The sequence below is a fragment of the Tyto alba genome, unplaced genomic scaffold (genome assembly GCF_018691265.1).
Source record: "Tyto alba isolate M040663 unplaced genomic scaffold, T.alba_DEE_v4.0 Super-Scaffold_23, whole genome shotgun sequence".
Lineage (NCBI taxonomy): Eukaryota > Metazoa > Chordata > Aves > Strigiformes > Tytonidae > Tyto > Tyto alba.
In genome coordinates, this window is record NW_024881297.1 from 27,671,891 (window position 1) to 27,685,734 (window position 13,844).

At 57.6% G+C, this 13,844-nt stretch overlaps 1 protein-coding gene across 7 annotated transcripts in view; it reads right to left on the reverse strand.

Moving 5' to 3' along the window:
* Window positions 1-13,844, reverse strand: part of LRP1 (LDL receptor related protein 1) — an 89,190-nt gene that overhangs the window by 60,454 nt on the left and 14,892 nt on the right. For all 7 annotated transcript variants that reach the window (XM_042796430.1, XM_042796429.1, XM_042796428.1 and 4 more), the window contains exons 2-6: window positions 11,311-11,433; window positions 4,464-4,601; window positions 1,760-1,879; window positions 768-896; window positions 229-492 (exon numbers count right to left, since the gene is read on the reverse strand). In XM_042796430.1, the coding sequence (XP_042652364.1) occupies window positions 229-492; window positions 768-896; window positions 1,760-1,879; window positions 4,464-4,601; window positions 11,311-11,433 (774 nt within the window). The remainder of the gene's footprint in view (window positions 1-228; window positions 493-767; window positions 897-1,759; window positions 1,880-4,463; window positions 4,602-11,310; window positions 11,434-13,844) is intronic.

Genomic DNA, 13,844 nt, shown 5'->3' on the forward strand with positions numbered 1-13,844 from the left:
TCTCATACATTTACATAAAGAAACCACAAAACTTGCCAGAAATAATAAGGAGGAAGGAAAAGTAAAGCCGAAATCTGTGTTTGTGCTGAAGCCTTGGTGCCTGGCCCCATGGAAATCTGCCTCCTACCAAAATACACCCCTGCTTCACCCACCCAGTGGGGGATGCTCAGGCTGTCAAAATGAGGTGGGGACTGGGGGAGCAAGGTCCAAAGGGGAGCAGGCACTCACGGTGTAGGCTGAGGGAAATGTTGATGGAGCGTTCTTCCACAAAGCCCTTCAGGTTGGGGATCTTGGCACACTTGAGGATGGTCTGGGAGGCACTGTCGCCCACGTGAACCCAGCACACTGTGTCTTCAATGTAGTTGAAGTCCATAGCCGTGGTCTGCTTGGCGCTGGTGGGGGTGATGTTGGGCACAGGGGCTCCACTCAGGTAGGTGGCCAGGATGTTCTGGGAGTTGGCGATGAGCAGCACGGGAGGACGGTCCACGGGCTCTAGCAGGGAAGGGAGGGGAGAAGGGTGGTCACGGCAGAGCACCTGAAGCTCGTGGCTGCAATGCTGTATCAGCCTGCAGCCCAGACCTTCTGCTCCAGCACAAACAAGACTGTGACACACAGCCCAACACGGGCAAGGAGGTGGTAGCTCAGGACAGACCTCTGGGAAGAGCACCCTCAAGTGAAGAACCAGAGAGAGGGGTACACATATGGCAGGAGACCACAGTTTGCAGAGCTGCCCGGAAGCAACACGCTCCTCCCATCAAGGATCTCACCATTCTTGGCTTTGCAGGATCTGTTATCAGGCTGCAAGAGGTATCCTTCGACACAACTGCACGTATAGGAGCCCTCCGTGTTGGTGCATGTCTGGCTGCAGGTCCCATAGATGGTGCACTCATCAAAGTCTGGAAAAAAAAAAGGCAAAACCCCCAAGGTTTAGACTAGCAAACATCTCTCCTTAGCTACCTTAAGAGGGAACAAAGGCTCCTCATTTTCTCCAAGGCAGAGCTGCAGGGTAAGATATGATCCCCAAGCCAAAGGGACGGTCCCCATGGCCTCCAGAGGAATACTTGGCCAACGTCACCTTGTGACACCCGTGGGCAGCCCCCAGATGTCTGCCCCAGCAACAGCAGCAAAAGAACAATCCCTGTCTCACAGCTGAGCCTTTTCTAGGTCTAATTATCCACTGCCCCTCCCCCCCATTCTGCAAAATCTGCACCTAAATTTCCATTCTGAATTTCTCTAATCTTCAGCTTCCAAACCCCTGGCTTGCATGCTGCTCTTTCTTCTGCTAGATGAAAGAGCAGTCTCCTCCAGAGAGCTCTTGCCCCCAGAGGTGCATGCAGGAGCTGATAAAGGCCCCTTTCACCTCTGCTCAGATAAATGAAAGAGATGGAGCCGCTGCAATCTCTCACTTCCAGACTTGTTTCCAGGCATCGCATTGATCTGATCCCTCCTTGCTGACCCTCTCCTATTTTCCAGCATCCTCTTTAAGGCACAGACACCGGGAGCATGTACAAGCTCAGCGATGGTCCCTGACTCCATACACAAAGGCAAAGATTTTTCCTTACTCCCTCCCAATATTCCTCCCTCAGGCTCTCAGCAGCAGCATCCACGTAACAGCCCCAGGGCAGCAGGGAGGCAGAGTTCCGTCCAGTCCCGTCAGCCCCGTGTTCCCCGCTAAAGGTCAGGGTCCACCGAGCCCCAAGCCCCAGAGGAGCCACCGGCACCGCGCTGGGGGCAATAGCTCTGCCCACCCCACACCGACCTTTGCAGCTCCTCCTGTCCTCGGCCAGCTGGAAGGAGTTGTTGCAGTAGCAGGCTGGTCCGCTCAGCGTTGGCACGCAGTGGTGCTGGCAGGCCAGGGCTGTGCAGTTTGCTAATTGTTCTGAGACAGGGAAGATGGAGGGGAGAGGATGTCACCGATGTGTGAGCAAGGATGCTCGGGTGAGGGACAGGATGGATGCCCAGGCCCCAGAGCTGGGTGAAGGGGACCCCCAGTCACCCCACCAGGCTTTGCTGGGGGCCTTCATGCTGTCCCCCCCCGCTCCCCGGTGGGGATGGAAGGACAAAGACCCTCAGCAAAGGGAGGGGAGGCCGGGACGGATATGCAGCTGCTCCACAAGAGGGGAGTCTGAGCAGCCCCAGCTCCACAAGAGCAGGGTGTGAGCAGCCCCAGCCGTCCCCCAAAGCCGCTGACTCGCCCCCACTTCCCGCTGGGAGCCCATTGTGGCCACAGCCAGCCAAGACCCTGTGCTCCTCATGCAGGAGAGCAGCATGGGACTCGGCTCTGGGGTATCCCCGGGGACACTGATCCCAGAGAGACTTTGGGGCGAGCTTATCCACCACGTCCTCTCCGCAGCACCTTCCCTCTAACGAGGGCTGCAGGGAGCCCGGGGACCACTCGGTGCCAGGATGCTGCAGTGCAGGCGCTGGCAGCGCGCTCGGGGAGCAGCACGGCGGAGAGCCCGGAGCTCACAGCCACCCGTCCGCCTGCAAGGCAGCACCCACCACCCCAGCACCAGCGTTGGGCAGCCCCGGGGCCAAGCTCAGACCGGGGATGTGGGTACCCAGCTCACCACCTCCCACGGCTTCACTTCCATTAGCGGTCGTCATCAACACCAGTAAAGCCCCCACCTGCCCAGCGCTGCCAATGGGCAGGGGGAAGCCAGGGCTGCTTGCCCCACTTTGCTGATAAACAGCAGCTGCTTCCAACTTCATCAAAGCCATTTATCCACGGGCCTCCTTAGCCTGCTGTGAGGGGTGTGCTCTCAGCCCTTTGTTGGGGGGTTGGTGTATGTTAGGTTTTGCTTCCTTCCCTCCTCTCCTCGCCCTGCCTGATCTGGTCACTTGGGTGCTTGCAGGGCGCTAAACTGCGTCTCAGCAAATCTGCCAATGGAGGGAAAACAACAGCCACCCAGCCACGAGCCTCTCCAAACCAAAACCATCCCACCCTCTCTACATCCCCTTTTGCAGCCGGGGCTGGAAGGGGGAGCAGCGCCCAGGCACTGCAAAGATCCTGCCCCTTGCACGTGGAACTGTTTAATAAGCCAGGCAGGGCACAGCTGAGTTGTTTATGAGGTTTATCGGCTTTGGCAGGCCCGGCTATTCATTTCAGATTCTTATCTCTCAGCTAAAGCACCCCATGTGTCCAGAAAAAAAAAAGAAAATTCCCCAAAAGTGCCAGGTCTGCAGGAGGAGGACAACAGTGGGAGTTTCAGCACGGAGGCTCTGATGGCATTTCCACCCCTGTGAATGTCTGCAAGGGCAGCGAAGGCTCCCCAACGTGTTTCTGCATCTCTGCAGGGACTCACTCCTCTGCGGGACAAACCTCCCGGGCAGAGCTCGGCGCGAAGGGCGGCAGAACGGGGCAGCGTGGTGCTGCAGCAGCTGGAGCACCGGGGTGATGGCTCATCTCCCCAAGCACTGGGCAGAGGCGAGCTGGGGCTGGCAACCAGCTGCGAGAAAATGCCTCCCCCGAGGCGGCACCACCAGCTCTCCTCCTGCCAGCCGGTGGGCAGGGGGGATGCCGGCACCAGCGAGGGCTGACGTCCCCGACGTGCCCAAACCTGCGAGCAGCAACTGTCCTGACACCAGGCCTGCCCGCAGCCAGCCCTCGCCTCTGCTGCGCTGGTCACATGCTGCCCAACTGTGAAAAATCAGATCCCACTTAAGTAATGAGAACTATTACTGAAATATTATTTGTCAGCTCGGGCACAGCTGCAGAAGCTTCCCCGGGGCTCCTCCTGCAGCAGCAGGGCAGCGGAGGGGACCTGTCCCAGCTTGGAGCCGGTTGGAGGGAGCCCTTCGGGGCAGGGTGTCCCACACCTGAGCAGGGCAGGGGCCCTCGGCCCCAGGCGAGGCAGAAAAGCACGCTTGCTGCTCGCCCAGTCTGCAGAGACCCAGCTCCCGGGGTCAGCTCAGGACACACGTTTCTGAGCGACTAATCTGCGCACCAGCAAGCCGGCGCACACTGATTTAGAGAGAGTTTTCCAGCAGGATTAGCAACCAGGGACAGGCCAGGAGGGGGGACAAAGCTCCTGGAAATTAAGAAAAAAACATACTGGTATCTTTTATCTGATCCAGAACCCCAGCCCTCCAAGCTTTTAAACCCAGGAGACAATGCAGCTATTTAATGGCCTGCAGGCTCAGGAATGATGGGCATTTCACTTGCAAGCGGCTCTGGCTAATCTCTGGATCTGCTACCGGCCAGGCTGGTGCTGAGCTGCCCTGCACCCGCTGCGCTCGGGCGGGACAGGGGAGCACTGAGACCGAGCGTGATGGCACCAGTGCAAAACCATTAAACAAAACCAATGTGGGGATCACACTGTACAGCCAGAAACTGGAGACAAATGGGGACCCTCGTGACTCTTACCGTGGCAGAGCAGGAAAGGAAGCAAAGGCAGTATTTTGCGGGGCGTCCCCCCCTACCTGCAGCCCCTCTTTGACCACCGTCCCCCCCAGTCACCTACCCCGACAGTGTGGCCCCTCGTCGGAGCCGTCGAAGCAGTCATGGAGCCCATTGCACAACTTGCTCATGTGAATGCACAGCTCCGTGCCCAGGCAGTTGTGCTCGTTGGGCTGGCATCGGGACACCTTGCTCTGAGGACCTGCAAGACAGCAAAAGGCAGAACTGTCACCAAAGTGAGAGCGTGACAGCTCTGCAACCCCATCAACTGGAGAAAACACCCAAAACCTCGAGGGAACTCTCGGCTGCCCCACATGGCTCTGCTGTGGCTCTCCAGCAGCGCCCACATCACCTCTCAGATAAAGGCAGACGCAGGGGTTCAGGGAACCTCACACTACCCAGGACATTCGTGGGAACATTTTTGCAGTAGCCAAGAACAGGCAAGCACCACACCAGCAGCAAGCGTGTGAACATGCTTTTATTCTCTCTGCCCAGACATATGTTAAAGCCTCCTTGGTTTGGACTCCCCTGCCCAGTATGTGCCTCAGAGCAAAAGCAGCACCCACTTAGCAAGGCCAGTCACAAATCCTCTCAGCTCCCACAGCAGCTTGAGGCCAGAAAAGGCCACCAAAACAGGCTCAAACCACGCTCTACCCCCTCCAGCATCCCCACCTCTCCCTGGAGGAAGCTCATTAATGGACACTGGATTTCCCTTTCCAAGCAGGAGGGACTGCTGCAGGCACTGCTCTCTGGGGAGGAAAAGCATGACCCGCTGGGAGTGAACTTTCCCTTTTCCATTACTTCAGCAGCGTGTGGCCTGAGCAGGACCATCGTGCAAAAAGGAAAAAGACCCAGGGCAGCTGGAGTGGATGGGGACCCTCTGCCCAGCCCCAGGGACTGCTGCCAGGGGACACGTGCCCACCCCCAGGAACGAGCCAGGTTGACAGGCTGGGGTCCCAGCAGGAAGGTGACCCCAGACCTCAGCAGCCCCAGACTCCCTGTTTCAAGCTCCCATGGGTCACATCCACTCCAGGCTGCCCAGACACACAGCTGAGGGCTGGGGGCGCGTGGGGTCGGGCAGTGTCCAGCACCCCAATCACAGCTGCCCCAGTTCCCCTCCGCTCCAAGCACTCCCTTGGGTGCCAACACGCTCTTTAAGAGGCCGCTGTGCAGGCAGCTTGCAGGGGGCTGCTAAGAACCAGGGCTGCGCAACACAAGAAGACTTAATCTCCATTATTAACTAGAAAAATTACAAAGGAAGCAAAGCTTTATTTTTAAGCTTCTCTGAAAAGAGCATGGCATTGAGACAAACAACAAAATACACCATAAATCAATTAAACCCCATTAAAACCTCCGCCGAGGTCCTGGCTCCAACACTGCTTCACCCCAGGCTGGAAGGCAGCTGCCTGGGGGTGACACGCTGACGGCGAGCCCCGGCACAGCACTGGCACAGCGCAGGCTCAGTGTCAGTGGCCCACCAGCGTGGCACACAGACCAGAGAACTCTGCAAAGCCCAACTCCCCACTGCAGGCTCTCCTCTCCTTCCTGGCCCCAAACCTAAGTTCCGCTTTAGGGCTGAATACACAGCGTTTTGCCACCAATCCATCTCTGCTGAGTCAACAGCAGCACACCAGCAAAATACTAAAATCCCATTTTACGGGGAGACAGTGGCTGTTTATGCTTTGCCCTCACATCAGCAGGGCAGGCAGCACATCCGTCCCGTCGGCAGTGGGGACGGTAGCAGAAATAGCTCCCTGAGCTCCCCACGGACCACCCTGTCCTTCGCAGCAGGCGAAGCACCGGGCGAGCAACGAGAAGGGCACCTGCAGCACGTCACACACTGAGCGCTCTGTCCAGGCACGGTCCCATTTTAGACAGCTATTGAGACCAGCAGTCACCTTCATCTAAGACTCCGCCAGTGAAGTTTGTCCTAAATAAGCTTAAACCCTCCTTGGAGAGGAGAGTTACATCACGCGCAGCTTGCAGGGTCCAGCCCAGCGCCCCGTGTGCCAGCACACCCTCACCCAGCACCGATCCTGCCCCAACGCGCTCCCGGCCAGCGAGGACTCAGTTCCAGTGAGCTGTTGCTGCTGAGCTACACCAGACCTGCTTTTCACCTTAATCCTCATGCTGCCCGGAGGTGCTGCTCCTGCGGGGGCTGAAGGCGCTCGGCAGCACATGTGGCTGTGGCAGGGACACTGCGAACCCCGGGGGAGGAACGCCAGGACCACAAACACCCCAGGGCAGGCGAGGGTAGCCCTGGCTCTTGCCTCCAGCCCGGCAGCTCATCTTCCACCATCCCACTGCCATCCCTGCACCCCAGCCTCATCCCCCCCAGCCTCATCTCCCACCATCCCACTGCCTCATCTGCCCCAGCCTCATCTCCCACCCTCCCACTGCCATCCCTGCGCCCCAGCCCCTGTTTGCAGTGTGCAGCTGGCATAACTAGCAGGAGACGGAGGTTAAAGCCTGGGGCTGGCTCCTCTCAAATTGAGCCTTCTCCGGTTCAGCCCGAGCCCCTTTGGCAGGACACAGCCGCGGGGGCACTGCCCCCGGGACAGGGTGGGATTGCACTGCCCCCCGCCCCGCACATCCCCTTCCCAAGCACACCAAAGCCTTTGCAGAACTGAAGCCCCGCAGGAAACCTCCCATGAGCCGCAACATCCAGCACACTGATGCTGCTGCAGTGGTGGGCAGGAGGCTCCCACGGTGAGAGCAGCCCACAAAAGCCCCAGCTAAGAGCACACAACCACCGTACCCTGGCAGAAAGGTTCCCCAACCTGCCACAGTGAAAACCTCATCCCCTTTCCTTTGTCTGTTTTGTGCAAAGTGACTAACTCCAGGCTGCTGACACATGCGTGCCCCTTCTTGCACAAGAGGTGTCCGAAGAACGGAAATCTAATGGGCTCCAGATGCCAGATCACTCCCCTGCACACAGGCTGCATGTCAAACACGTTCCAGTATGTTTCCAGTTAGCCGACTGGCTCGGAACTGGGGCAATGGGCTCCTCCAGGGTGAGGAATAATACGGAGCTCAGGACTCCCAGGATCTGTTGCAGCCATGGAGGACGTGGGTTTCCTCTATTTCCCAGCACCAGTCCAGGGCACCCAGCAGATGATTCCTGGGAGAACTGCTCACCAGGTACTGCTTTGCAGCTTTTGTTTTTCAGAGGGCTGAACAGTGCTATCTGGGCTCCAAATAGTTGCAAATTAAGAGTTAATTAAGTAGTATCAATATATGGGCCAAAAGAATGAAGGCACTGAGATAAAGCACACAGTTCATCAGTCAAAACTGATCTGCCGTGTCCATTATTCCCCTGCAAAGAACCTGGATCAAACTACGTATCACAAACAAGGCAGGATTAATCTACAAGCCACTTTGTTTGCTTTTGACTGTGTTGGCGCACTAATAAATGAGCCAATTTATTACATGTGACAAGCTTGTGGTACACCCCAAGGAGCTGAATTAGACATGAATTTTTAACCTCTAAAAACCACTTGGGAAAAAAAAAAAAAAAAAAAAAAAAAGGAAAAAACCAAAACAAAACAGTTCTTCCTCCTGTAAATGCAGCCCATAGTCGATTTGGCACCAGCCCAAGGAGACACAGACATGGGGGGATGTGACAAGGGGACGGGCAGGAGGAGCTGGGAGCGGGACGGGCGGCAGTGCCAGCAGTCGAGCCCCGGCGCAGCTTGGACGGGGAAGGTCCTGTTGCTGTCTCCTGGCCGTGTCCCACACCAGCGCCGCAGCAAGAGCAGAGCAAAGGCTTTGCAGACAATGAGCTCACTCAAGACACGTTTGAACCCAAGCAGGGCCGTGCCATCGACAGATCCAGCGCCGGGCCGGTGCACTGAGGTGAGGGATCTGAGACCCCCCTGAACCCCCCGACCAATGAACCGTTTGATGCTGGATCCTCGCAAACATCCAGGTGACCGAAGGCTGCAGATTCAGCTCAAGCTGTCCCACACACAGGCAAACCCCTGGCCTGGCCAGGGCACCCAGCCGGGCTGGGAGAGCTCCAGGCACGAGGCCAGGTGACAGCCACAGCTCAGCCGTGGCAAATTCATTTCTCAGAGCCCCTCATCTCCTCTGATTTTCAATAGGATGGAGGCTCCTGTCCAACTTCTTTCCCGCAGAAAAGCTCCATGCAGTGAAAAACTGACTGACTGGGCAAGAACCAAGCACGAGCCACTCGCACAGACATGAGCACAGCGCCGAGCTCAGAAAGGGAACTCTTCCTATGCTCAGCTAACACGTGAGCAAAGCCAGCAAATACTTAAAAGGATTCCCCGGGAGGAAAACCTCGCACATAATAGACAGCATTTCAAGAGACTCTGACATGAGTACATTAGTGCAATGTAAATAACCCTGCCATGCTGCCAGGGCGCGAAAGGGTGCGCCAGGCAGCGTGCAAGAGCCGTGTTTGCAGCCTGGGCTTAAAAAAGATTAAATAATAGTAATAAAAGTCATTCTCTTCCTGCCAAAAAGATAAGGAGGATGAGAGCCTGCTGGAAGCCCCGGTGCCGAAGTGGCGTGAGAAAAGCTTGCCTGGCAATCCCAGAGATACCACGCTCCGCGCCCTGCGTGTGCCAACAGGTCAGACTCCACTCACAGGAGCCTGGGCAGGAGCAGGCAGGCAGCAACCTCCATCCATACCCCCTGCCCATGGGGAAGGCACAGACGGGCGCAGGCAAGCGCCAGGCCGGAACGTGTGCCAGCACCGCGCCGAGCGCTGCCCAGCCGCCGGTGCAGAGCAACCGACAGCGATGGCCACTGACCCCAACCGCCACGTCCCGCAGGGCCCAGCGTCGTTCTGGTGCTGCCCGGGCCAACGTGGTCCTGGGGCTCCAAGCAGGAACATCGGGAGGGTTGACCCCTCCAGGTCCCCAAACCTCAGCAGTTGCTTCTGAAGCTGGGGAGGGAAGCTCTCCCCAGGAAAAGAGCGTTCCAAAGTTTAGGGTCTGTGGTGGTGGTGGAAACTCGTGGACTCCATCCTGCAGACGGTGGCAGGGTGAAGTGAGAGGAAACGCTGCGTTTTGGTCTGTGCCTCTCAAGCGGCTCCCACCCGCCTGTCCGGCAAGCAGCGAGCACGTACTGAGGGGCACATGGTTAGCGGGGGTCCTGCACCCCCCAGGGAACGAGCCTCCCTCTCCCAGTGGGAGCTGTGGGTGCTCTGAGGACTCTGAGCAAACCTGAGAGCATCTTCCTACCTCCAATCCCCCTCCCAAGGCCACAACCGGTGCAGTCGGACACGAGCTGCATCCGCAGAACAGCCGAACGCTCCCGGCACCAGGCGCCTCACCGGCCCGTGTGGTGCCGGAGCAGGGATTGGGGAGGGGGAGCAGTGGGGGATGCCCACAGCCGACTGCAGAGGACACTGATGCTTTCCAGCTCCAGCCAGGACAGACAGGGACAGCTCTGCCTTCCCGTCCAAGGGGGAGGCTGTGCCAGGCCCCCCCCCCCAGCTCTGCCTTCGCAATGAAGAGAGAGGAAGAAGAGGAAAGAGGGGGGGGGGGGCGATGAAGCGAGCGCAGACGCGCGCAGCAAGCGGAAAGCGTCAATCAGGACGGATTTCTTCCAGCCAGGGAAGGGCCTCCGAGTCCTCCTGCAGTAATTTTCCAGGGCTGCTGATTGACTGGAGCCAGACAGCCCATCCCAGCCCCCTCATCCCTCCCACGGAGGGGATGGTTGCATCATTTTGCCTTAAGAAATAAATAACCCCCGTGCCGAACCAGAAACTGCTTCGGAGGAGACCTTTATGCCAAGTACAGCGTGCAGCAGGAGTCCGGGAGGGATCTCTGGGCCAGAGGACGACAGGATTTTGCTGGTTGCTGGTGAGCAGCGGCAGGGATGAACACGGCTGTGGCTGTCCTGACGGCCTGGCATCCCGAGGCTGCTTTCCTGACACACTAAAACAACCTAACGAGGCTGCTCCTGCGAGGCAAGGAGGGCAGAGCAGCCTCCCTCTTCAGATGGAGGGAGAAGCCAAGACACAGGGAGAGGTGGTTCCTTGGTGGTACCTGTTCTTCCTCCTGCAGAGCTGGAGCAGAGCCCCCGCCTCAGCACGGTGCAGCGGCACCGGCACGCTCACTGTCCCCACAGAGCCCCCGGTGCCAGCGATGGCTCCGGCTCGCTCCCCCATGCACACACACCCCCCCCCAGCACCTCCAGTCCTCGCACCCCAGCTAACCCAGCCCAGTTCCCCATTTGCTTCTGGAGAGACCCAACGGCCCCACCTGAGGCAGGAGCATCCCCAGTGCTGGGGCCATCGGCATCGCTGCGGCGGAGCAGCTCCAACAGCCCGGGACAAAACCAGTAAAACCAGCACAGCGTCCTAATCCAAACACATCTGGGGAAAGTGGCGTTGCTTTTCCAGCTGCTCCCCAGGACTCCTGGAGATCTCCTTCCCCTCGGCCCACCCTCGCTCCACGCACCCGTCCGATGCCGGGCACCGGCGGCACGGCCGCTCGAGGAGGGGATGATGCTGCACCAGAGCTGAGCCCGAGCAGGCGCAGCCCCTGCCCAGCGCCACGGCTCGCTGCTCCTCTCCTCCAGGGCTCTGCTTTCCTCATGTAAATCAATTTTGATAGAAAAAAAAAATAAATCAGTCGTACCCTGTTCCCAGGAGACTTTTGTTATGACGGATGATGGCCCCAGAGCCAGCGGCCCCGGGAGCAGCAGCTAGGGAGATAAAGGGAGGACGGACAGATGGACGGCTTGGACTCCCGCCCCGAGTGGTGCCCACCCCCCGCCCCGAGGTGCTGTGGACTCCTGGTACTATGGGAGAAACAGGAGCTGAGGTAGAGCAGTTGTGCGATGTCGCCTGTTCGGGACCCTGGAACGATCGTGCAATGAGAGAATGGATGAGACAAAACCAAAAGAAAATTATTAGGAAGGAAAGGCATACATACATATATCGGGTGATTCATCCGAGCCATCCGGACAATCCTTTTCCCCGTCACAGCGCCAGCCCTTAGATATGCACGTAATCTGATCTTTGCATGCAAACTGTTTAGGGCTACATGTCTTCGGTGCTGGATGAGAAAAGAAATAATGATAATAAACAAGATCAGTTTCTTCCCAAAGACAAGTAATTTAAAAAAAAAAAAATTTAAATTAAGGACTAGATAGCTTTTAGTTTGATTTCATTCTAATGGCTCAGTAAAAGTTTTAGCCTGGCATCAGATCCATCAACCTTGCCCCTAAGGAAAGCAGAAAATTTAAACTGAAGCATTAATTACACTGTGAGAAAACAGGAACCAAAATCCATGATGCACTAACAGATTTTAAAGATCATTTAACTTGGATGAATTAGCTCCTGGGAGCCAAAGGCGGTTTATTTTCTATGGTAGACAGTAAAAAAAGACAGGGAAAAGAACAAGAAAACCCAAATGAGAACAAATTAAAAAGTAACATTTTTAAATCACAAAGACAGCACCAGCAGGAGCAGCAGGACGGGTTCTCCATCCATCCTGTGCCCAGGAACTGCACACGTGCACGTCTGGGACAGTGCTCCCCGGGGAGGGTCGGTGACCCCCCCGCCCAGGACACACAGGAATAAAACAAAGGCACGACAAAAACCAGCAGGAAAACCTAAAGCACAGAGCGCAAACCCGGCCTGAGCCCTTGGGGGGGGCGGGGAGCAGTGCTGGGAAGAACCCCAGTGCCCTCGCCTGGGGGGCAGCTCTCCCTCCGCCAAAATGGGCACCTCGAGGAGGATGCAATGGGGGTCACTGCACCCCCCTGAGCAGAGGCTGCAATGGAGGGGGGCGGTCACTGCACACCCCCCTGAGCAGAGGCTGCATGACTCCCCCCTTGGCCGAAGGGTCGAGGGGGAAGGCAGAGACCCCGTCCCATCCCCGGCACTGCCGGGCTGAGCTCCGCCAGGCAGCCGGCGCCGCACCAAGGTCTCTTCTGGCTGATCCACAGCGGCGGGGGGCAGAGCCAAACGTGAAAGAAATGGGTATACAGCCATACAGGTAACACACACCGAGGGGGGGGGGGGGGTGTGATGCCAAGGCAGGGCTGGCAGCTGCAGTTCGGGTAAGAGCTGCCATCGGGAAGGGTCAACGGTGAAGCCGTGGAGGCTCCGAACCCGAGCAGCCACGCTGGGGGCTCCCAGGCGAGCGCCGCTACCCCGGCACACGGCAGAGCCCGGCACAGCTCGGGCTGTCGTCTTGTCAGTCTTTCAGCATTTCCCTCCTCTCCCAGAGATCTGGCTCTCGGCACTGACGCTTCCACACCAATTGCAGCTTTTGCTCTGAACAGCGAGCCCAGGCCCTTGGGAAGGCAGGAAATCTTGAAAACCTAACGTAACGCAACTGTGAGTGTTTGTTAAAAGCAAAGGCAATCACACACACGCAATTCCCTAAACATTTATCTTGTGTCATCCTCAGTTTTCTGCTAAATTCCCTGCTCCAAGGATCCACTTAACTTTTTGCTCAGCCCATGGAAGGCTGCATCTGCCTCGCTGCAGCCGCACCAGGCGGCACCACAGGCAGGAGCCGCTGCCGGCATTGCAGCTCATTTCACGCGTTTCATGACCCAGCTCGCCCTCAGGCTCCCAACAGGCAGAGGAAACACCACAATTTCTCTCCAGCTCCTGCTCCGTGAAGGAAATGCCACAGCCAGGTCCAGGCAGCTTCTGCCCATTCTGCAGCAGGGATGCTGCAAGGGAAGAGGATGGGGAAGGTCCCATCCCCAGGCCAAATCCTGATTCCTACAGGGTGGGAGGAAACTCTCCCCACCGTGTGACAACACTGATTATTCCTCAGACCTGCAAAAGGGCTTTGTTTGATGTCATTTGCTTTGATTGAAGAGTACCACCTCCTACAAACCTTGCTTTCCTTCTCTCTTTAAAGCATCAGCATCAGTAGTGTTGGAGCTGTTGCTTAGAGGGAAAGGCTCGACACCACGACAGGGAGCTCAGTGCAATCAAGATGGAGACTGGACATATCAAAATGGATGAAACATCCCCGGTTATGAGCAGATGCCTCCCCCACCACCACCTCCTTTAGGCGAGAGATGACTTGGAGACCAATCCTGCGGGACACGGCTGCACAGGGCTGGGAGCTCGGGGACAGGCACCTCCTGCAACAAGCTCTCCTCCAAAGCCGGCTCTGCCACCCCCTCTTCCCCGAGGATCTCATCTTCCGCCTCCATCTCCCAGCCACAAGCGTACCAAATGCAAGATTCATTAAGAAAACCACAGCAAAGAACCGACACTCCCTCGGATTTCCTGCTCTCCCTCATCCTCCCAGGTCTCCAGCAGCCACAAAGTGACCTACGGCTGCCGCAACCGCCCGGCCGACCGCAGCCAGCACCCAGGAACCCAGCGGGCCAACAGCGGCCGCCGCCTCCCCGCTGCTCGGGCTCAGCTCCCGGCCTCTTACCTGCCTCCTGCCCCCGAGGGGAGCGGGCAGACCTACAAAAAGAGAGCAAACCC